This window comes from Liolophura sinensis, chromosome 1, assembly GCF_032854445.1.
Source record: "Liolophura sinensis isolate JHLJ2023 chromosome 1, CUHK_Ljap_v2, whole genome shotgun sequence".
NCBI lineage: Eukaryota > Metazoa > Mollusca > Polyplacophora > Chitonida > Chitonidae > Liolophura > Liolophura sinensis.
In genome coordinates this window covers 1,908,042-1,931,096 of record NC_088295.1, presented here as the reverse complement: position 1 = coordinate 1,931,096, position 23,055 = coordinate 1,908,042, and the positions used below count along the sequence as shown (strand labels likewise).

General features: G+C 40.5%; 2 protein-coding genes and 1 non-coding gene across 3 annotated transcripts in view; 1 reads left to right on the top strand and 2 right to left on the bottom strand.

Moving 5' to 3' along the window:
- The window catches only part of LOC135468313 (uncharacterized), a 33,566-nt gene extending 21,271 nt beyond the window's left edge, over positions 1 to 12,295 (top strand). Inside the window, exons 5-12 of the mRNA XM_064746499.1 lie at positions 394 to 497; positions 2,706 to 2,826; positions 4,914 to 4,980; positions 5,313 to 5,340; positions 5,611 to 5,767; positions 7,065 to 7,200; positions 7,639 to 8,204; positions 10,004 to 12,295. Coding sequence (XP_064602569.1) covers positions 394 to 497; positions 2,706 to 2,826; positions 4,914 to 4,980; positions 5,313 to 5,340; positions 5,611 to 5,767; positions 7,065 to 7,200; positions 7,639 to 8,204; positions 10,004 to 10,073 — 1,249 coding nt within the window. The 3' untranslated portion in view covers positions 10,074 to 12,295. The remainder of the gene's footprint in view (positions 1 to 393; positions 498 to 2,705; positions 2,827 to 4,913; positions 4,981 to 5,312; positions 5,341 to 5,610; positions 5,768 to 7,064; positions 7,201 to 7,638; positions 8,205 to 10,003) is intronic.
- Positions 12,296 to 14,827: 2,532 nt separating this feature from the next.
- LOC135467688 (TATA element modulatory factor-like) overlaps positions 14,828 to 23,055 on the bottom strand; it is a 44,099-nt gene continuing 35,871 nt past the window's right edge. The window contains 4 exon segments of the mRNA XM_064745500.1: positions 14,828 to 15,858; positions 17,766 to 17,876; positions 20,158 to 20,283; positions 20,482 to 20,640. Coding sequence (XP_064601570.1) covers positions 15,832 to 15,858; positions 17,766 to 17,876; positions 20,158 to 20,283; positions 20,482 to 20,640 — 423 coding nt within the window. The 3' untranslated portion in view covers positions 14,828 to 15,831.
- On the bottom strand, positions 22,367 to 22,559 carry LOC135462231 (U2 spliceosomal RNA). The gene has a single exon (XR_010443450.1). It is a non-coding gene; the product is annotated as a U2 spliceosomal RNA (small nuclear RNA).

Below are 23,055 nucleotides of genomic sequence, written 5' to 3'. Positions count from 1 at the left end.
TTTGTTTATTTTATCACAGCTAAGTTCCTTTTTAACATATTTCACAACAGCAGTCCTTATACCATTGTTATCATGCTGGAATGCCCTCAATAAGTCAGTATTTCCCAGTCCATAAAACTAATGGGAAAACAAAAGGACCATTTCAACGGAATAAATTACCTTTCAAATTGAAAGCCTGCTGTTTTAAATGGTCACTTTAATCTGTTTGAATAAGTGGTCATAAGTGCGATTCTAAACTGTTCCCGTATTTTATTTGTGTATATTCATGTTGTTATAAGTGAAGCACGTCAGAAATTTCACATCTGTATTACAGATGAGAATGGGCTAATCCCCTAGAGGGTATTTGCAACTCTTTATACATTTTGATTTAGATTGCCATATTTCTGATTTCAGATGTGTCCATTTTATTGACAAGCAGACACGAGAATGCCTCCGTGCATGTACAGGGAAGGCAGAAATCATAGACACTGGGAATATACAGGGCAATGTCTGTACTCGTAAGTATGCAATGTCTATGCTTATAATACCATTTCATGTCTGTGTTTGTGAGTTCAATCCTGTCCTAAGGCCGGGAATTTGTGTATTCCCCTGCTCTCTGTGTTTGATGGCATGGATGACAGTTTAAGCAGTCATTGATAATTGCGTGGTCATTTGTGCAGTTTCATGTCTTGAAGGCCTCATCCCCTCTATCTTGGGCCTATTTGTATGTGTCAAAGGCCTCATCCCCTCTATCTTGAGCCAATTTGTATGTGTCAGAGGCCTCATCCCCTCTATCTTGAGCCTATTTGTATGTGTCAAAGGCCTCATCTCCTCTATCTTGAGCCTATTTGTATGTGTCAAAGGCCTCATCTCCTCTATCTTGAGCCTATTTGTATGTGTCAAAGCTCTCATCCCCTCTATCTTGAGCCTATTTGTATGTGTCAAAGGCCTCATCCCCTCCATCTTGAGCCATTTGTATGTGTCAAAGGCCTCATCTCCTCTATCTTGAGCCTATTTGTATGTGTCAAAGGCCTCATCCCCTCTATCTTGAGCCTATTTGTATGTGTCAAAGGCTTCGTCCCCTCTATCTTGAGCCTATTTGTATGTGTCAAAGGCCTCGTCCCCTCTATCTTGAGCCTATTTGTATGTGTCAAAGGCCTCGTCTCCTCTATCTTGAGCCTATTTGTATGTGTCAAAGGCCTCATCCCCTCTATCTTGGGCCTATTTGTATGTGTCAAAGGCCTCATCCCCTCCATCTTGAGCCATTTGTATGTGTCAAAGGCCTCATCTCCTCTATCTTGAGCCTATTTGTATGTGTCAAAGGCCTCATCCCCTCTATCTTGGGCCTATTTGTATGTGTCAGAGGCCTCATCCCCTCTATCTTGAGCCTATTTATATGTGTCAAAGGCCTCATCCCCTCTATCTTGGGCCTATTTGTATGTGTCAAAGGCCTCATCTCCCCTATCTTGAGCCTATTTGTATGTGTTAAAGGCCTCATCCCCTCTATCTTGAGCCTATTTGTATGTGTCAAAGGCCTCGTCTCCTCTATCTTGAGCCTATTTATATGTCAAAGGCCTCATCCCCTCTATCTTGAGCCATTTGTATGTGTTAAAGGCCTCATCTCCTCTATCTTGAGCCTATTTGTATGTGTCAAAGGCCTCGTCCCCTCTATCTTGAGCCTATTTGTATGTGTCAAAGGCCTCGTCTCCTCTATCTTGAGCCTATTTGTATGTGTCAAAGGCCTCGTCCCCTCTATCTTGGGCCTATTTGTATGTGTCAAAGGCCTCATCCCCTCCATCTTGAGCCATTTGTATGTGTCAAAGGCCTCATCTCCTCTATCTTGAGCCTATTTGTATGTGTCAAAGGCCTCATCCCCTCTATCTTGAGCCTATTTGTATGTGTCAAAGGCCTCATCCCCTCTATCTTGAGCCTATTTATATGTGTCAAAGGCCTCATCCCCTCTATCTTGGGCCTATTTGTATGTGTCAAAGGCCTCATCTCCCCTATCTTGAGCCTATTTGTATGTGTTAAAGGCCTCATCCCCTCTATCTTGAGCCTATTTGTATGTGTCAAAGGCCTCGTCTCCTCTATCTTGAGCCTATTTATATGTCAAAGGCCTCATCCCCTCTATCTTGAGCCATTTGTATGTGTCAAAGGCCTCATCTCCTCTATCTTGAGCCTATTTGTATGTGTCAAAGGCCTCATCCCCTTTATCTTGGGCCTATTTGTATGTGTCAAAGGCTTCGTCCCCTCTATCTTGAGCCTATTTGTATGTGTCAAAGGCCTCGTCCCCTCTATCTTGAGCCTATTTGTATGTGTCAAAGGCCTCGTCCCCTCTATCTTGAGCCCATTTTTATGTTGTTACAGACCACGTCTGGTGTACCTTCAGCCTATCTGTGTGTCACGGGTAACAAAGTTCCATCAGTTCAACTCATCGAAAGTTGGTAGTTTACCCTTAGGCACTCTAGTTTCTGGCAATCAAATAAAATACTGGAGTTGTATGAACTGCATGTTTATGCTTTGTATATACTGAAATACTGAGTACTGTATACATTCAGGGTGTGTACTTCATGGTGTAAGAAAAAAAACAAGCAAACCTTGAAGAAACGATTTATAAATTTGAAAAGATTTCTTTCTTATACACGTTCTCCACTTCAGAACAACTTTTTACCTGTATCGTGACTGAATCTGTGTAATGTACATTCTGTGTGTATTTACTGTTGTAGAGATAGACGGCCCTTCTGACCTCTCTGACATCATCATAGGTATCGTGGCCGGCGTATCCGCGGGAATCCTGCTCTGTGTCATCCTCGGTTTGTGTGTTCACTTCCATCTTAAGAGAAAACGGTAAGATAAGCAAGATTGTCATGGTGTAGGCAAGCACTCACTCAGATGGATGATAGCGTTATAGAGAATATTGTCGTGGTGTAGACTGATCCTACCTTACAGTTCCCTCACATCTTGGATACACATGGATGATATCACAGTTATGTAATACATAGAGAATATTGTCATGGTGTAGGCTGATCCTACCTTACAGTTCCCTCACATCTTGGATACACATGGATGATATCAATGTTATGTAATACATAGAGAATATTGTCATGGTGTAGGCTGATCCTACCTTACAGTTCCCTCACATCTTGGATACACATGGATGATATCACCGTTATGTAATACATAAAGAATATTGTTATGGCGTAGGCTGATCCTACCTTACAGTTCCCTCACATCTTGGATACACATGGATGATATCACCGTTATGTAATACATAGAGAATATTGTAATGGCGTAGGCTGATCCTACCTTACAGTTCCCTCACATCTTGGATACACATGGATGATATCACCGTTATGTAATACATAGAGAATATTGTCATGGTGTAGGCTGATCCTACCTTACAGTTCCCTCACATCTTGGATACACATGGATGATATCACAGTTATGTAATACATAGAGAATATTGTCGTGGTGTAGGCTGATCCTACCTTACAGTTCCCTCACATCTTGGATACACATGGATGATATCACAGTTATGTAATACATAGAGAATATTGTCATGGTGTAGGTTGATCCTACCTTACAGTTCCCTCACATCTTGGATACACATGGATGATATCACAGTTATGTAATACATAGAGAATATTGTCATGGTGTAGGTTGATCCTACCTTACAGTTCCCTCACATCTTGGATACACATGGATGATATCACAGTTATGTAATACATAGAGAATATTGTCGTGGTGTAGGCTGATCCTACCTTACAGTTCCCTCACATCTTGGATACACATGGATGATATCACAGTTATGTAATGCATAGAGAATATTGTCATGGCGTAGGCTGATCCTACTTTACAGTTCCCTCACATCTTGGATACACATGGATGATATCACCGTTATGTAATACATAGAGAATATTGTCATGGCGTAGGCTGATCCTACCTTACAGTTCCCTCACATCTTGGATACACATGGATGATATCACAGTTATGTAATACATAGAGAATATTGTCATGGTGTAGGCTGATCCTGCCTTACAGTTCCTTCACATCTTGGATACACATGGATGATATCACAGTTATGTAATACATAGAGAATATTGTCATGGTGTAGGCTGATCCTACCTTACAGTTCCCTCACATCTTGGATACACATGGATGATATCACCGTTATGTAATACATAGAGAATATTGTCATGGTGTAGGCTGATCCTACCTTACAGTTCCCTCACATCTTGGATACACATGGATGATATCACCGTTATGTAATACATAGAGAATATTGTCATGGTGTAGGCTGATCCTACCTTACAGTTCCTTCACATCTTGGATACACATGGATGATATCACAGTTATGTAATACATAGAGAACCTGCACAGTGAAGGTTGAGTATGATAGGCAGAGGTGAAGATGATACCCCACGAGACAGGAAGCATTTTCATGTACATTGTACTGTATGTGAATAACATGTTCATGGACATGGAATAAGAGTTTGTCCAAAGTATAACCATGATGTAGTCATTGATGCTGTCCGGTATGGTAAAATGTGTATGGTACGGTAAAGTATGTACACTATGGTAAAATGTGTACAGTACATCAAAATGTGTATGGTATGGTAAAATCTGTACGGTATGGTATAATGTGTTAGGTACGATAAAATGGGTACGGTACGGTAAAATGTGTACAGTACATTAAAATGTGTATGCTATGGTAAAATCTGTATGGTACGGTAAAATGTGTTTGGTACAATAAAATGGGTAAGGTACGGTAAAATGTGTACAGTATGGTAAAATGGGTACAATACGGTAACATGTACAGTACGATAAAATGTGTACAGTATGGTAAAATGTATAGAGTTAGGGATTGGGTACTGTACATTGAAAGTATAGTAAATGGTAAACTGTAGGTCTGTGTCCTTGTGTGATTTTCTCAGGGGTAGAGTGAACCTTCAGGGACGATACCTGCACACCAACAGCATGGAGATGGGACACATGAGAAAGGTAACTTGACAACTAACCTCTGAACTGTGAATACATTATTTACTGTAATTCATATACAATCTATATATATATGTACAATGTATATCTCCATGTCCCTATCCATAGTAATGAATAGATTCTGGCTGGTAACTTTCATAGTGCAGCAAAAGTCAGTGCCACACTGAATGACCTGCCACATTATGGCACTACATTTCAGATTTATCACTGCTCTCATGTAATAAATGTTGATGGGGTAATGGGTGCTGCTGAAAACCTTGGCTACACTGAAACATGTTCGCACATCATGTTGTTGTAGTAAATCTAATAAATAACATTTTTTCATTGCATTTCAGATTCCAGTGTTTGAAAACAGAGGGTTCAGTAAGTTTAATTATTAAGTGTTAAGCGTTCTAATTTTCAAAATTTCTTCACATAGGTCAGATTTTGTAAATAGAACATGTTCTTACTAGGAGTTTGAGAAAATGAAATACTTTGAGTGTACTTCAGTGTTCACAGATTGGGCTGGATTACACTGATGAATTTAAGCGTTCTTACACCTATGTGTTTGAATTTATTGCCATTGTACTTTTTCAAGACACTGGACCTTCCCTGATTGCTTAGTAATACAGTATTCTCTCTCGTCTGTTCCAGTTGTTCATCCAGAACCACCTGTGATCAACAAAGAGGATTACCTGAAGGAAGTGGAGAAAATGAAGCCCAATGCTCAAATGCTACTAGATCTTCTCAACCAGATTCGCAAGAGAGTGCGTGCAATGGAACCCAATGATGCCAGAATTCCTACATACAAGTATGGTCATATCACCTAATGACTCACAAACATTGTCATATTAAGTTGATAAGTCATCTAATCAGAGTTTTTAGAATGGTATAAGGGGCTTTAAACCCTGGGTGTGAAATTTTAGCCTGAGGCACAGGTGAAGGTTTAAAATTTCACTCTAAAGGCTTGAATCCCCAAATACTCTTTTCAAGGGGTGCTTAATGATTATGTCCCTACAAATCAAATAGACAGCCCTTCTGGCATTTCTATACAACTGAACTGCGAAAAATCATTCAAGCCATGTCGACTGCAGACAGCGCTGATTTGGTGGTATGAAGTCACAGTGATGCGCCATGGAATATGTCACAAAGAAAAATAAAGTCAAGGGGACTTGTCAGCCAATGGCAATAGAGAATCATGGATCGTACAGGCGTAAAGGTGTATACCCTAGTTAAGTATATCACATCTTCTGTTGGAGTTTGTCCTGGCCTCCAGTTTATTGCTCTTTCATTTTTATGCGTACCCTTATCATGTCAAACAACCTGAACCCGTGCCTCCCTGTAGGTCTTACAGTATGTGGAACTGACAGTATATGCTGCCCACAGACAGTATTTGCTGCCAACAGATAATATGTGTTCTGAACAGTACTGATGTACAGTATATGGTACGGACAGCATTGTAGTGAAGTATATGGTGTGAACAGTACTGTAGTGAAGCATATGGTGCGAACAGTACTGTAGTGAAGTATATGGTGCGAACAGTACAGTATATGGTGCGAACAGTACTGTCATGAAGTATATGGTGCAAACAGAACTGTAGTGAAGTATATGATGCGAACAGTACTGTCGTGAAGTATATGGTGTGAACAGTACTGTCCTACAGTATATGGTGCGGACAGTACTGATGTGCAATATATGGTGCGGACAGTACTGTCATGAAGTATATGGTGCGAACAGTACTGTAGTGAAGCATATAGTGCGAACAGTACTGTCGTGAAGTATATGGTGCGAACAGTACTGTCATGAAGTATATGGTGCGAACAGTACTGACGTGAAGTATATGGTGCCAAAAGTACTGACGTGAAGTTTATGGTGTGAACAGTACTGTCGTGAAGTATATGGTACGAACAGCACTGTAGTGAAGTATATGGTGGAAACAGTACTGTAGTGAAGTATATGGTGCGAACAGTACTGTCGTGAAGTATATGGTGCGAACAGTACTGACCTGCAGTATATGGTGCGGACAGTACTGATTTGCAATATATGGTGCGGACAGTGCTGATGTGCAATATAAGGTGTGAAAACAGTGGTACTGTCTCATATTACAGAGGTGTGATCCACCAGCTGTGTCGGGTCCTGGTCATGTTAAACAAGAAAGATGCGGGAAGCAGTGTGCCCGCGGACGGCCTCTCCCTGCTAGAGTGGGCCAAACAGATGTTACAGGATTATGTGGAGACAAGACAAGTGAGTCATGAATATCAGACTGAAATAAAACTCCAATGACTGACATGGTTATGACCACAAATGTCTTTTAATACCTGATTCATGCTGCAGATGAGTATACACGTAAATGAGTATGGCTTACATGGTTATGACTGTAAATGAGTATGGCTTACATGGTTATGACTGTAAATGAGTATTGCTTACATGGTTATGACTAAGTGAGTATGACTTACATGGTTATGACTGTAAATGAGTATTGCTTACATGGTTATGACTGAGAGTGACACCTTATGAATTACATTTGTTTTCATCAAGAAGGTAGAAGTGAATATGTACTTACATCTGTGTCAACCTCAGATAATTTAATTTTCATCACTTTGTCGATGTTAATCATATATAATGATTGACGTATGAAGAACCAGATGTATATCGCTGTCTGACTTTGTGTATCTGTTTCAGTCTCTAGAAGATGGTGAAACAGAAGAGGAAGGCAGAGCTAACCCCTTTCCAACCACACCTACACCAGAAACAACGAGTACGTCTATCAGCAGTGAGCGCCCCACAGTGGTAAACACAGTCTATGCCTCACCTATTGATTCGCTAGAAAGGAGCAGGACTGATGTTATCCCTGACTCCAGAGTGCCTGTCTTAACCCGCCACTCGCCCGGTCACTACAGCTCAGTGCCTGTGCCTTATATAGAGACTCACATGCAGGCCAATGGGACACTCCGTCCGGGCAAAACTGTGCTAGTCTCTGCCCCCATGGCACCTAAAGAGAACAGTGGTGGTTCCGCAGAGTCTTACGGGGTGAGGAGTGGGTACAGGAACTACCCCACCCCTCGCCCTGTGGCCATCAGTCAGAACCCGGCAGGTGCTCCTCACTTAGACAGCAAATCAGGCCCTGACATCTATGCCCCGGCCAGCTCTTACAGCGATTACACGCAGCCAAAAATCTCAACATTCAGTGGAGGGGTGGCCCGTAGTATCTCTGACAACTCCAACGAGTCAAACTCTGACTATGACAGGTATTTGTCCTTGTTACCATCTCATACTCATACTTGTACTTGTTACCATCACTCATACTTGTCCTTGTTACCATCACTCATACATGTCCTTGTTACCATCTCATACTCATACTTGTACTTGTTACCATCACTCATACTTGTCCTTGTTACCATCACTCATACTTGTCCTTGTTACCATCTCATACTCATACTTGTACTTGTTACCATCACTCATACTTGTCCTTGTTACCATCTCATACTCATACTTGTACTTATTACCATCTCACACTCATACTTGTCCTTGTTACATCTCATACTCATACTTGTTACCATCACTCATACTTGTCCTTGTTACCATCTCATACTCATACTTGACCATGTTACCATCTCATACTCATACTTGTACTTGTTACCATCACTCATATTTGACCTTGTTACCATATCATACTCATACTTGTACTTGTTACCATCACTCATACTTGTCCTTGTTACCATCTCATACTCATACTTGTTACCATCACTCATGTTTGACCATGTTACCATCTCATACTCATACTTGTACTTGTTACCATCACTCATATTTGTCCTTGTTACCATCACTCATACTTGTCCTTGTTACCATCACTCATACATGTCCTTGTTACCATCTCATACTGATACTTGTCCTTGTTACCATCACTCATACTTGTCCTTGTTACCATCACTCATACTTGTCCTTGTTACCATCCCATACCCATACTTGTACTTGTTACCATCACTCATACTTGTCCTTGTTACCATCACTCATACTTGTCCTTGTTACCATCACTCATACTCATACTTGTACTTGTTACCATCACTCATACATGTTCTTGTTACCATCCCATACTCATACTTGTACTTGTTACCATCACTCATACTTGTCCTTGTTACCATCTCATACTCATACTTGTCTTTGTTACCATCACTCATACTTGTCCTTGTTACCATCTCATACTGATACTTGTACTTGTTACATCACTCATACTTGTCCTTGTTACCATCACTCATACATGTTCTTGTTACCATCTCGTACTCATACTTGTACTTGTTACCATCACTCATACTTGTCCTTGTTACCATCTCATACTCATACTCATACTTGTCCTTGTTACCATCACTCATACTTGTCCTTGTTACCATCACTCATACTTGTCCTTGTTACCATCACTCATACTTGTCCTTGCCTGAATCAAGTTCATGTAATGCATTCACATTTGTTTCCTGGAAAATATATACAGTTTTTTTGTTGAATAAGCTTATGTGAGTTGCAGTATGGTCATGTGACAAATCTCTCTACATTTTTTTGGCGAATAAGCTTGTCAGGTGCAGTATGATACATTTAGTATGGTCATGTGACAAATCTCTACATGTTTTGGGCGATAAGCTTGTCAGGTGCAGTATGATACATTTAGTATGGTCATGTGACAAATCTCTACATGTTTTGGGCGAATAAGCTTGTCAGGTGCAGTATGATACATTTAGTATGGTCATGTGACAAATCTCTACATGTTTTGGGCAAATAAGCTTATGTCAGGTGCAGTATGATACATTTAGTATGGTCATGTGACAAATCTCTACATGTTTTGGGCGAATAAGCTTGTCAGGTGCAGTATGATACATTTAGTATGGTCATGTGACAAATCTCTACATGTTTTGGGCGAATAAGCTTGTCAGGTGCAGTATGATACATTTAGTATGGTCATGTGAGAAATGTTCCTTTGACTCTGAAAAGTCTGAAACTGTGCATGTAACTGTACATGTATCTTGTTAACTCAATGTCAATTTACCTTGTGTTTTAGTGAGGAAGATCCTAACCCAGATGGATTACCCTTTGACCTGGAAGATGCCACTGAGCCTGTTGAGGTTTGACAAGTATCTATCAGGATATTTGGCAGAGGACAAGCATAGCCTAATCTTGTGTGGTAGTGGACAAGCGTAGCCTAATGTCGTGGAATATGACTTTATGTGGCGGAGGACAAGTGTAGCCAAATGTCATGTGGAACATGACTTTATGTGGCGGAGGACAGTTGTAGCCAAATTTCATGTGGAAGATGACTTTATGTGGCGGAGGACAAGTGTAGCCAAATGCTGTGTGGAACATGACTTTATGTGGCGGAGGACAAGCGTAGCCAAATGTCATGTGGAAGATGACTTTATGTGGCGGAGGACAAGTGTAGCCAAATGCCATGTGGAACATGACTTTATGTGGCGAAGGACAAGTGTAGCCAAATGTCATGTGGAACGTGACTTTATGTCGGAGGACAAGTGTAGCCAAATGCCATGTGGAACATGACTTTATGTGGCGGAGGACAATTATAGCCAGATGTCATGTGGAACATGACTTTATGTGGCGGATGACAATTGTAGCCAAATGTCATGTGGAATATGACGCGGTAGTGGACAAGCGTAGCCTAATGTCGCGGAATATGACTTTATGTGGCTGAGGACAAGCGGAGGCCTAATGCTATGTGGAACATGACTTATATATATGTGGAAATGGACAAGCCAAATGCTACGTGGAACATTTGATAAGCCAAATACCATGTGAAGTGTTTATGTGGATTGATGATTGTGATACAAGTCATGTGGAATCATTTTTATGTTCCAGTTTTTCGTCCTGTTTTTCCATTTTGGCTGCTCAAGCGTTATTTTTTTGATGTGTTAACAAGATTTTAAGCTTTGACAGTTGAATGTTTTTGATGATGGCAGCAGATTGTCATGTCCTTTATGTGTCATATCATTCTCAATGTTACTGTACATACACGTAGATCAAACACATATTCGTAAGCCTATTGTCCTCTTAAAGCTGAGCTATATGCACCTTTGTGTTTTTGTCCATTGATAATTTGCACATATTACCCATATGCATTTTTTGCAAATGCAGATACATGCTGTGCATATTTCAAGGGGATTGAAAAGTCATTTTTAGGATATCTGAATTCCATGTACATGGGTGCAAATGGGAATGCCACCATTTTATCAAGTGTTATTTCTAAATTCTATGTAGTTTTACTCATCCATATTTTTTGGAAAAAACAAGTGTGGGGTGGACAGGAATTGTTTTTTCTGAGCGGAAGATGGGGAACATTTCCATATTTCTACAATCTTTGTATTCCAATTGCAGTTTTTAACATCAAAGTAGGGCAGTTTTGAAGTATCCCTGATAAGAAGGGAAGTTCAGCACTCCTTCACTTTTCCTTATACCTGTTTTCCCCATCAGAGCATTCAGCAGCTTATTACATGTACCTATGAACAAGTGCATGGAGATGTATGTGTGGAACAATTACCTGGACACAGGTTGCCACATTTGGATTATTTAAATAATGTGAAATAGCGTCACATCAAGTCGCATGCAGTTTTAGTATGGCCACATGAAGTGTGTATACAAAAGTGGAGAACAGTTGATCTACCGTTGTACCAGAGACTGAAACTGTCAAGATCAGCGTCAGTCTCAGCCTCAGTCTTACCCTGTGTGCTCCAGGGGTAAGGAATGACAAAAGGAATGACAGCAGGGTTCTCTGCACGGTATATTCTGGTCACAACCATAGCCCACACGCACAGGTATCATGGTTTGATACACAGGTTAGTTTCAGGAGTTTGATAAATGTCTCTGAAATGCATCGTTTTGAAAACGAATTCTCTTTCATCTTTTATAATGGCAATAAATGTCCAGCTGAAAATATGTCGTTTTGGTTATGGCTGTGTAAGCATTAGTGTTACAAGTTGTGGCCATTCATAGCTCTGTATGTAAGGTACTGTGAATACCACATAGTGGCTTTTCTTCGTCTTTGATGAACCTCTGCAAGTTTCCTTATTTACAAATCATATTTTTATATTTCTACATTCGTTTGATTCCATCCCAAGGTTTATACACTGTTGATATGTCACATTCATTGTCTCAAAACATTTTAACTTTGTTGGAGTTTTGCTGTTAGTCATGTGAAGTGTGCAATGTCATGGAGGCCATTCTGTGTATTTTATACCATGTATGTTCTCTCCACAACTGCTCAAGTTTTCATTCGCTATTGCCTAGTGTGCTTATTGATGCTTAAAACTCTGCTCATTCTAGATCTGTATTCATGGTGTGCTTCTCAAAACTGTTCAGTTGCATGTGAAAATTCTGCAAGGTGGTGTTGTTGTTGTAGAAAACGTTGCAACTTTATTTTCCCTTGCAAAAGAAAGTGTTGAGATGTTTAATTTCAGAAGATAATGTGAGACATGCACTTAAAGCTGATTAGTGTCAGAAAAAAATATTACAGACTGACCGACTTCACTCACAAACATATCCAGTTCTTTTATTATTACAAACTTTTATTTAGTTGCTTTTGTTATATGTGAGTTGTGTATTTGTTGTGTAAAATTGCCATTTTGCATGCGTCTAGGCATATAACGTTGAAACTGATTTTCTATCCAAATGATGTTTCATTTGCCTGAAGCTGCTTCATGTTTTATAATGACTATAAATCAGTACAGAAAACAGTTGCTGTCGTGCTGTAGGATGATAAATCACGACATGTGTGAAGTGGTTGAGGAGTTAGGGAAGAATGCCCTGTCATATCCAAATGTGATACCATGCAGTTATCTGTTCTATTTCAGCATTGTCTCCAAACTTGGGGAATCCATATTTTACAATTTCACGTTTCCATCCAGTTGAAGAAAAGTCATGTGAACACAGAAACTTCCTGTTTTAACCATGTGGCCTTACTGTTAAATATGCTGAATGAGATGGCATTTTGCCTGTCGTCCATTTTGTTTTCTAATGTTGCTACATTTGCTCTTATGGTTATTCTACACTTTCAGCAGCCATTGTGATATTAATTGGAGGCACTTTAATACATGTACTAGATTAAAAAATGTTGACTTTACTAATGTATGTTAAATTTAGTTTTAATAATAAATAATGAAAAAGAAATATGCACATCAAGTATGGAAATTTGTTCTGTCTTGCTGTTTGGTTTGTTTATTCAGTAAAAAACACTTAAGTTGGTGTGGAATCTTGGTGATTGAAAACCTGCGGGAAGAAGTCTATTCGGCTAAAAGACAGTGGTAAAGTTAAAACTAATGATATACAGTGTGGTGATCAGGTAGTAACCAAAGACACCAGGCATCAGAGAGAACCACACCTCTGTACAGTCGTCGTCATATGACTGAAAAATTGTTGAGTACGGCGTTAAACCCCAAGCACTCACTCCTCTGTACAGTGTAGTTATCCTGCAGAAGACAAGAAACAGGCATCAGAGGAAACCACACCTGTATACAGTTTAGTGATCCTGAAGTAAGTGTGACATCAGGCATCAGAGGAAACCACACCTGTATACAGTTTAGTGATCCTGAAGTAAGTGTGACATCAGGCATCAGAGGAAACCACGCCACTATACAGTTTAGTGATCCTGCAGTAAACGTGACATCAGGCATCAGAGGAAACCACAACTCTATACAGTGTAGTGACCCTGCAGTAAACGTGACATCAGGCATCAGAGGAAACCACAACTCTACACAGTGTAGTGATCCTGCAGTGAATGTGACATCAGGCATCAGAGGAAACCACACCTCTATACAGTGTAGTGATCCTGAAGTAAGTGTGACATCAGAGGAAACCACACCTCTATACAGTGTAGTGATCCTGCAGTAAACGTGACATCAGGCATCAGAGGAAACCACACCTCTATACAGTGTAGTGATCCTGAGGTGTCACATCAGGCATCAGAGGAAACCACACCTCTATACAGTGTAGAGATCCTGCAGTAGACATGGCATCGGGCATCAGAGGAAACCACACCTGTAGGCACCCTTTACACCTCAAGGAAACCATCACACATCTGTAGGCACTGTTTACACCTCAAGGAAACCACCACACATCTGCACACACCTTTTACACCTCAGGCAACCAACACCCATCTTTAAACACCTCATGGAAACCACCCCATCTCTTCAGGTACCCTTTACACCTCTTGGGTCAGTTTCATGAATCAAACCACCTAATTTCTGGAAATACCATCTTTTTTATGTTAAAAGTTGACATGATTTACAATAAAAGTTGCCCCCCCACCCCCAAAAATTTTGTAAACCAGTGACCAGGCCTTTGATATTCATGAAATCAGGTAGCTTCAGGTATTTATACAGTAGATGGTCTTAAAAATAAATAGGCAGGAGCATTGCTGCTGGAGTACAGTCTGAATTCAGCGCACACATTCTTATATATTCCCCTCATGCTATTCTGAGCTCAAAACAGGCCAGACTTTTTGAGATTCCACCCCTAACACTTTAACACTGATTCTTAAACACAATACACTAAGTCAGTAATTCAATAATTACAGTACTAAATATGCACACATACAATTAACGATGGAATATCCCCCTGTTGTGCTGTTGTGCTCTACATGTGTGCACACCCTGATCTCAATATCTGCAGTACTTTTAAAGATACCACCCCTAACACGTTGTTAAACATTGCTTTCTCTAGTATTGGACATCAATGCTCAGTGTACGATATGTACTATGCTTGTACTTTATACTGGCTAGCTAATAATGATATTGTCCTAGCATTTTCTAAATGCTAGAATCAATGTGTAAATCCTCAATTACAGAGGTTAGTATATACACATAGAACAGACAATATCAGATGTTTTTTAACCATGGCATTTTATTCAATAAAATAATTTAATCCCACAGGGTACAATTTTAGTCCAATAGTACATATATTTGCATACCAACCTCCCCATCTTCTGGTTCACCACATTTACAATTTTCTTCAGAGGTTTGGCATGAAATGATTTATTAATTAGCTTTCTAATGATAAATCATTCCTGCAGATTAGAGTAATAGACTTCATAGCAGGTTCCGGACTGATGTGGATGTGGTTAAGGCCACCCACCCAAAAAATAGGTAAACAGTGTTACTGAAGTTTGCCCTGCTATTTCTCAAGTAATCTACCTGGCAGCATTTCCTGTCCCTAAAGGTAAGGTTTTCGTCCCCTCCAAGTCGCACCCCTCTCCCCAAATAGTTGTGTACCACAGGTGCATATAAAGCATATGACAAGACGAAGAATAAAAGATGAATTCTTGTAGCTGGCCACACCCTTCACATATATGGCCTATTTCAATGTTTCAGTCATGGACTGTGAATATGTGCAAAATGTGTTAAATATCACAAATGGTAATGATCACTACAACACCTGAAAATGTGATAGGTTGTAGGTACGTGTATCACAGAATGGAGCCCTGCAACTATAAAGAAGGTTGTGCTACCCCACACAGCAACTTATTTACATCACATCTATACAAATCACTGTTTACACCATGCTCCGTTCAGAAGTACAGTTCAGAATGTACCCTAAAGAATAACCTGAATATGTCCCTAGCTCAGGTAACTCCCTCAAGTTTACAAACAAATCAAGTGTCACAGGCCATATTCTCAGCAAACAGCTTCATCACAACTCACACCATGCACACGCTTTAAAACCTCTGCCAAATTTTACATCAACGCGTCAGTTTGTGCATGACCTGGAATTGCCTGTCAAATGCCAGGGTATCCTGTAGGATTTCAAAACTCTGCTGCACCACTGCCAAGATTGGGGGGACATTGAACATGTAAGGGGAGATAACTGTGAGAAGTCCAACAGTTACTGTCAGTGACCTTTCATCAAATGATCAATCTGAAAGCAAAGAACCAGCATAGTTACATGTGCACATGATAAGTTTATACAATGACCTGTCATCATTTTATACTAGATGTCACATTGCTAATCTACACAACCCAGGTTATAGGTTAATCTGCACGGGCCCCTAATAACAGTCAAATCTGACACGGCAGCTTAATATCATGTCAAGTAATAGGTCAAATACACAGTTAGTTTCATTTATAAATTCATTTTTTTTTTGACTGATTCTCCTTCAAGAAATCCAGACACTTATGACCCATTTGCTTACCTTACAAATACAGATTTGGTGCATGTAAATATGGCTATAAGGACATAACGTACAGACTGAGTGTGTGCTTAGGTTTTAACTTACTACTTACAACTTAACAATCTTTCAGTCATATAACGAAGAAGGAGTGCTTAGAGTTTATGTAGTGTGCCATCTTGCTGCAGGACAGATTTCCATCGCTCTTTTATCTACTGCTGCTTCGCTTCGGTAGCAAGTAAGCTACCCGGCACAAGCCATTATACTGATTCAGGTTAACCAATTATTGCACTATCCCCATAATGGTGAACGCCAAGAGACGAAGCTACAACTTCCTCTTTTATAAGGTCTTGGGTGTGACGCGTCTCAGGATTGACCACGGATCTACTGCCCCGAAATGGATGCTCTACCAACTGTGCTATCAGCACTGGTCATAACGTACGGATAACAACTCCTTGATTTGTTATTTATAAAGAATGTTCTGCTACTTCATTCTCTAAGTGAACTCCTGGAGGCTGCTTAAAAACTGCAATGGACAAAGCAAAGAAGGGAGGGATATACCTGTGATTTATAGAGGGGAGGGATATACTTGTGATTTATAAAGGGGAGGGATATACCTGTGATTTATAGAAGGGAAGGATATACCTGTGATTTGTATAGGGGAGTATATACCTGTGATTTGTAGAGGGGCGGATACACCTGTGATCTGTAGCGAGAATTATATACCCGTGACTTACAGAAATGAGCGATACACCTGTGATTTGTAGAAGGGAGGGATATACCTGTGATTTATAGAAAGGAGGGATACACCTGTGATTTGTAGAAGGGACGGAAGTACCTGTGATTTGTAGAGGGGAGGATATACCTGTGATTTGTAGAGGGGAGGGATATACCGTGTTTTCCAGCGGGGAGTACATACCTGTGATTTGTAGAGAGGAGGATATACCTGTGATTTGTAGAGGGGAGGATATACCTGTGATTTGTAGAGGGGAGGGATATACCGTGATTTGCAGAGGGGAGGGATATACCTGTGATTTGTAGACGGGAGGATATACCTGTGATTTGTAGAGGGGAGGATACACCTGTGATTTGTAGAGAGGAGGATATACCTGTGATTTGTAGAGAGGAGGATATACCTGTGATTTGTAGAGGGGAGGCTATACCTGTGATTTGTAGAGGAGAGGGATATACCGTGAGAGTGTAGAGGCGAGGGATATACTGTGTTTTCCAGTGGTGTGTACATACCTGTGATTTGTAGAGGGGAGGATATACCTGTGATTTGTAGACGGGAGGATATACCTGTGATTTGTAGAGGGGAGGGATATACATGTGATTTGTAGAGGGGAGGGATATACCTGTGATTTGTAGAGGGGAGAGACATACCTGTGATTTGTAGAGGGGAGGATATACCTGTGATTTGTAGAGGGGAGGGATATACCGTGATTTGTATAGGGGAGGGATATACCTGTGATTTGTAGAGGGGAGGATATACCTGTGATTTGTAGACGGTAGGGATATACCTGTGATTTGTATAGGGGAGGGATATACCTGTGATTTGTAGAGGGGAGGATATACCTGTGATTTGTAGATGGTAGGATATACCTGTGATTTGTAGAGGAGAGGGATATACCGTGATTTGTAGAGGGGAGGGATATACCTGTGATTTGTAGAGTTCCTTCACATCCTGCAGGTCTAATTTCAGTTCCTCTGTCTCTTCCACTTTCTCTCCATACATCTGCAGGAGGGCATTATATCTCTGCTCCAAGTCCTGCCAATAACACATCACATCAATCAAGAGTTTACCACAACAGAAACCAAACAAAGGTGAATGAAACTTTCTCCCCATATATCTCCCAGAGAGAGTTCTACAGATATCAATTACAGGTGACATATACAGGACTATAACTCATGTAAGACACCTGACCAAATGCAGGTGTCACGTACTGAACTAACTCATGTAAGACACCTGACCAAATACAGGTGTCACGCACTGAACTAACTCATGTAACACAACTGACCAAATACAGGTGTCACGCACTGAACTAACTCATGTAAGACACCTGACCAAATACAGGTGTTGCTCATGTAACTAACTAACTCATGTAACACACCTGACCAAATACAGGTGTCGCGCACTGAACTAACTCATGTAACATACCTGACCAAATGCAGGTGATGCGCACAGGACTATAACTCATCAAACACATGACCAAATGCAGGTGTCACGCACTGAACTAACTCATGTAACTCACCTGACCAAATGCAGGTGTCATGCACTGAACTAACTCATGTAACACACCTGATGAAATGCAGGTGACACTCAAAGGACTAACTCATAAAATAAACCTGATCCAATGCAGGTGACACGCACTGGACTAATTCATGTAACACACCTGATCAAATGCAGGTGACACACACAGTACTAACTAATGTAACATACCTGACCAAATGCAGGTGACACACACAGGACTAACTCATGTAACACACCTGATCAAATGCAGGTGAAACACACAGTACTAACTAATGTAACATACCTGACCAAATGCAGGTGACACACACAGGACTAACTCATGTAACACACCTGACCAAATGCAGGTGACATGCACTGGACTAACTCATGTAAAAAACCTGATCAAATGCACGTGACTCGCACTGGACTAACTCATGTAACACACCTGATCAAATGCAGGTAAAACACACAGTACTAACTAATGTAACATACCTGACCAAATGCAGGTGACACACACAGGACTAACTCATGTAACACACCTGATCAAATGCAGGTGACATTCACTGGACTAACTCATGTAACACACCTGATCAAATGCAGGTGACATGCACTGGACTAACTCATGTAACAAACCTGATAACCTGATCAAATGCAGGTGACATTCACTGGACTAACTCATGTAAAAAACCTGATCAAATGCACGTGACTCGCACTGGACTAACTCATGTAACACACCTGATCAAATGCAGGTGACACTCACAGGACTAACTCATAAAACAAACCTGATCAAATGCAGGTGACATGCACTGGACTAACTCATGTAACACACCTGATCAAATGCAGGTGAAACACACAAGACTAATTCATAAAACAAACCTGATCAAATGCAGGTGACACACACTGGACTAACTCTTGTAACAAACCTGACCAAATGCAGGTGACATGCACTGGACTAACTCATGTAACAAACCTGACCAAATGCAGGTGACATGCACTGGACTAACTCATGTAACACACCTGACCAAATGCAGGTGACATCCACTTGACTAACTCATGTAACACACCTGATCAAATGCAGGTGTCACACATGGGACTAACTCATGTAACACACCTGATCAAATGCAGGTGACATGCACTGGACTAACTCATGTAACACACCTAATCAAATGCATGTGACATGTACTGGACTAACTCATGAAACACACCTGACCAAATGCAGGTGACACTCACAGGACTAACTCATAAAACAAACCTGATCAAATGCAGGTGACACACACAGGACTAACTCATGTAACAAACCTGATCAAATGCAGGTGACATGCACTGGACTAACTCATGTAACACACCTGATCAAATGCAGGAGACATGCACTGGACTAACTCATGTAACAAACCTGATCAAATGCAGGTGACATGCACTGGACTAACTCTTGTAACACACCTGACCAAATATGTGACATGTACAGGAATATAACTCATGAAACACACCTGACCAAATACAGCTGGCTAAATGGCTAAATGCAGGTGACACATACATGTACAGGACTGTAAGTCATGTAAGGTTTAAAACACATAGGTTTCAAGAGCCACATGCACAACTGATCAAATTTACAGATATAAAATCTAGTAATTTTAAAGCCTATAAAGCTGAATTATCAAAACTAAATGTGCAAAATGTAAGCTTAAATCCACCCCCTTATCCTTTATCCTGACTTGTAACATGACGGACAGCACTGTACACTAACCAGGAGAAAAGACAACCTTGGGTTCAGAAAAAACTTGTATGAATGATGATTAGGAAATTTATCAGTGCAACATACCGCATGCTTGGCCTCCAGCTGGGGCAGACCCTCTATCTGATCCTTGAGGTCATCATTCTGGGTAGATAGGTTCACCAATTCTCGTGCCATCGACTCTCTCGTCCTTTCCAGTCCTTCTATCTCACTCTGGCAAAGACGTCACAGCACAATTTCATTAACGTGATTAGTGCTGAAGTATTTCACTGTTCTGCTCTATCTAAAACTTTTTCATTGTATACCATCAGAAGAAACAGTGTATGTTCTTGTATGGACAAGCTGTCTTAGAACCATGGAACAGATTTGGCTCATTTTACTCTCCTGAGCAGTAAGCCATATGGCCCTTACCTGTAGTTGTGTTATCTCCCCTTCCCTCTGTTTGAGCTGTGATGTGAGGCTCTCCAGCAGATTAGCTGCTCCTGTCTGTCTTAGTGTCTCATACAGTGTCATCTTGTTCCCATTAGGAGAGTGAGGGGTCATCATCAGGCTCCTCTCCACCAGCTCATCCTGGCAAGAAAACAACTCCATCTCCAGTTTTGTCCTTGTACAATATGTAGTTACAAAGTTTGAACAAAACACCAAAGATGTGCATACAGCCAACATCTCAACATAAGATCACATATCCCAGGGTATTTACCTTCAGCTTTGTTATGGTACACAACAAATGTCTCAACATAAGATCACATATCCCAAGGTATTTAGCTTCATATCCCAGGGTATTTACTTTCAGTTTTGTCATGGTACACAACAAACATCTCAACATAAGATCACATATCCCAGGGTATTTACCTTCAGTTTTGGTATGGTACACAACAAACGTCTCAACATAAGATCACATATCCCAGTGTCTTTAGCTTCATATCACAGGGAATTTACTTTCAGTCTTGTCATGGTACACAACAAACGTCTCAACATAAGTTCACATATCCCAGGGTATTTACCTTCAGTTTTGTTATGGTACACAACAAACGTCTCAACATAAGATCACATATCCCAGGGTATTTAGCTTCATATCCCAGGGTATTTACTTTCAGTTTTGTCATGGTACACAACAAACGTCTCAACATAAGTTCACATATCCCAGGGTATTTACTTTCAGTTTTGTCATGGTCCACAACAAACGTATCAAACATAAGTTCACATATCCCAGGGTATTTAGCTTCATATCCCAGGGTATTTACTTTCAGTTTTTTCATGGTCCACAACAAACGTCTCAACATAAGTTCATATATCCCAGGGTCTTTACCTTCAGTTTTGTTATGGTACAATAAAGTTAGAAAGTTTGTACAAAGCACCAATCTGAGCACATGGCAAACGTCTCCACATATGATGGCATCTTGGCCATGTGGGTACACTGGAGAAGGCATGTATTTGAGAAAAAGACACAGAAGTCTGTTCAGTCAGCCAGGCCCCTGCAGTGAATGCCTCAAATAGAACATGTTCAAAGTACCAGCCCCCCAAAAAAACAAACAACAAAAACAAACAACAAAAACACAATTCCATAAGCAGAACTATTGAATTTTGAAATAAATTCAACCTGGACCAAATACATTCCGACTACTGTAATTCTTCAAACTGTCCGCATGTTTGCAAGGTGTTTATTCAAGCATATTCTGAAAGCATTATTCTGTGCTGACTGACAAAATTATACTTTTTGTGAAGCTCTGAGCACTGGCCAATCCAGCCAATGTAGTTTTGTCTCCAAAATCAAAGTAAAATGCACATAAATGGCACTGAATGTTGCTCTTTCATATGTGAAAAGGTGGATGAATTTGGCTAAGTACTGAAGTACAGACAGCTGATAATTTACATATGTGAAAAGGTGGATGAATTGGGCTAAGTAGTGTAGTACAGACAGCTGATAATTTACATATGTGAAAAGGTGGATGAATTTGGCTAAGTACTGAAGTACAGACAGCTGATAATTTACTATGCAGATACATATGAAAGACCTGCACACAGGTGCTCCCCAAAGAGTTTACAAGGCGATCACAACACCTTGCACAGCTGATTTACAACTGTGATGTATCCCTTCTCATCATGTTGCTTATCCCAGAAATATATCACCACTCACTTACAGATTTCCATCAGCAAATGTAAAGAGAATATAGCTGCTCTGATAAATCACTAAGCAGCTGTTCTGAATAAGCAATTCTCATTCTCTACAACACAGATCACATGTGTTAACATGCTCTTATACAACGCAGCATGGAAATCTGGTTTTGATTTGATTAAGAAGTGGGCCATTCCTGGAGGTACTGCAATACCAGGCTAACCCGTGGTAAGGATGGAGCAAGCCCCAAGTCTCTCACCAAGTTCCAAAAATCAGTTTAATATCGATGTCCTCCAATGGAGGACGTATCAGATATTAAGCTGATAAGAACAGATACTACACTTTGATCTTAGCCAAAAGGCCGAGAAGCGATACCAAGCCATGTATGCGTAAACCACTAATACAGACAAAATCCGTGTACCAGCACAGGGGTTTCATTTGGGTTAGCTGAACAACATCATCATTTAGATTAAACGGAGTACTAATATTTTCACATCATACATTTAAATAAAGGTAAATTTTCTGTATTTTTTAATACAATTATATTAACATTACAATGAACAGATTAGAAACTATGGCTAAATTTGATATACACATTGCAGGTGTCTGTTCAGTAAACTGACACTGACCTAGATAAACAGTAGTATAGGGTGTGCATAGGCTGCGAGTTATAATAAGATCAGACTGCATGCCACGGCTCAGTGACTTCAGACAGCTCTGTTCAGGGCTGAGCCAGTCAAGCAGGCCTTAAGCTGTTCCTGGACAATGGTGACACTGATGGCTGGGTAGGACTGAGGTTGGGGTTAGGATGGGGACAGGGGTGAAGAATTGGGGTCTCATACAAGTCAACAGTTAACCAGTAAGTTGGT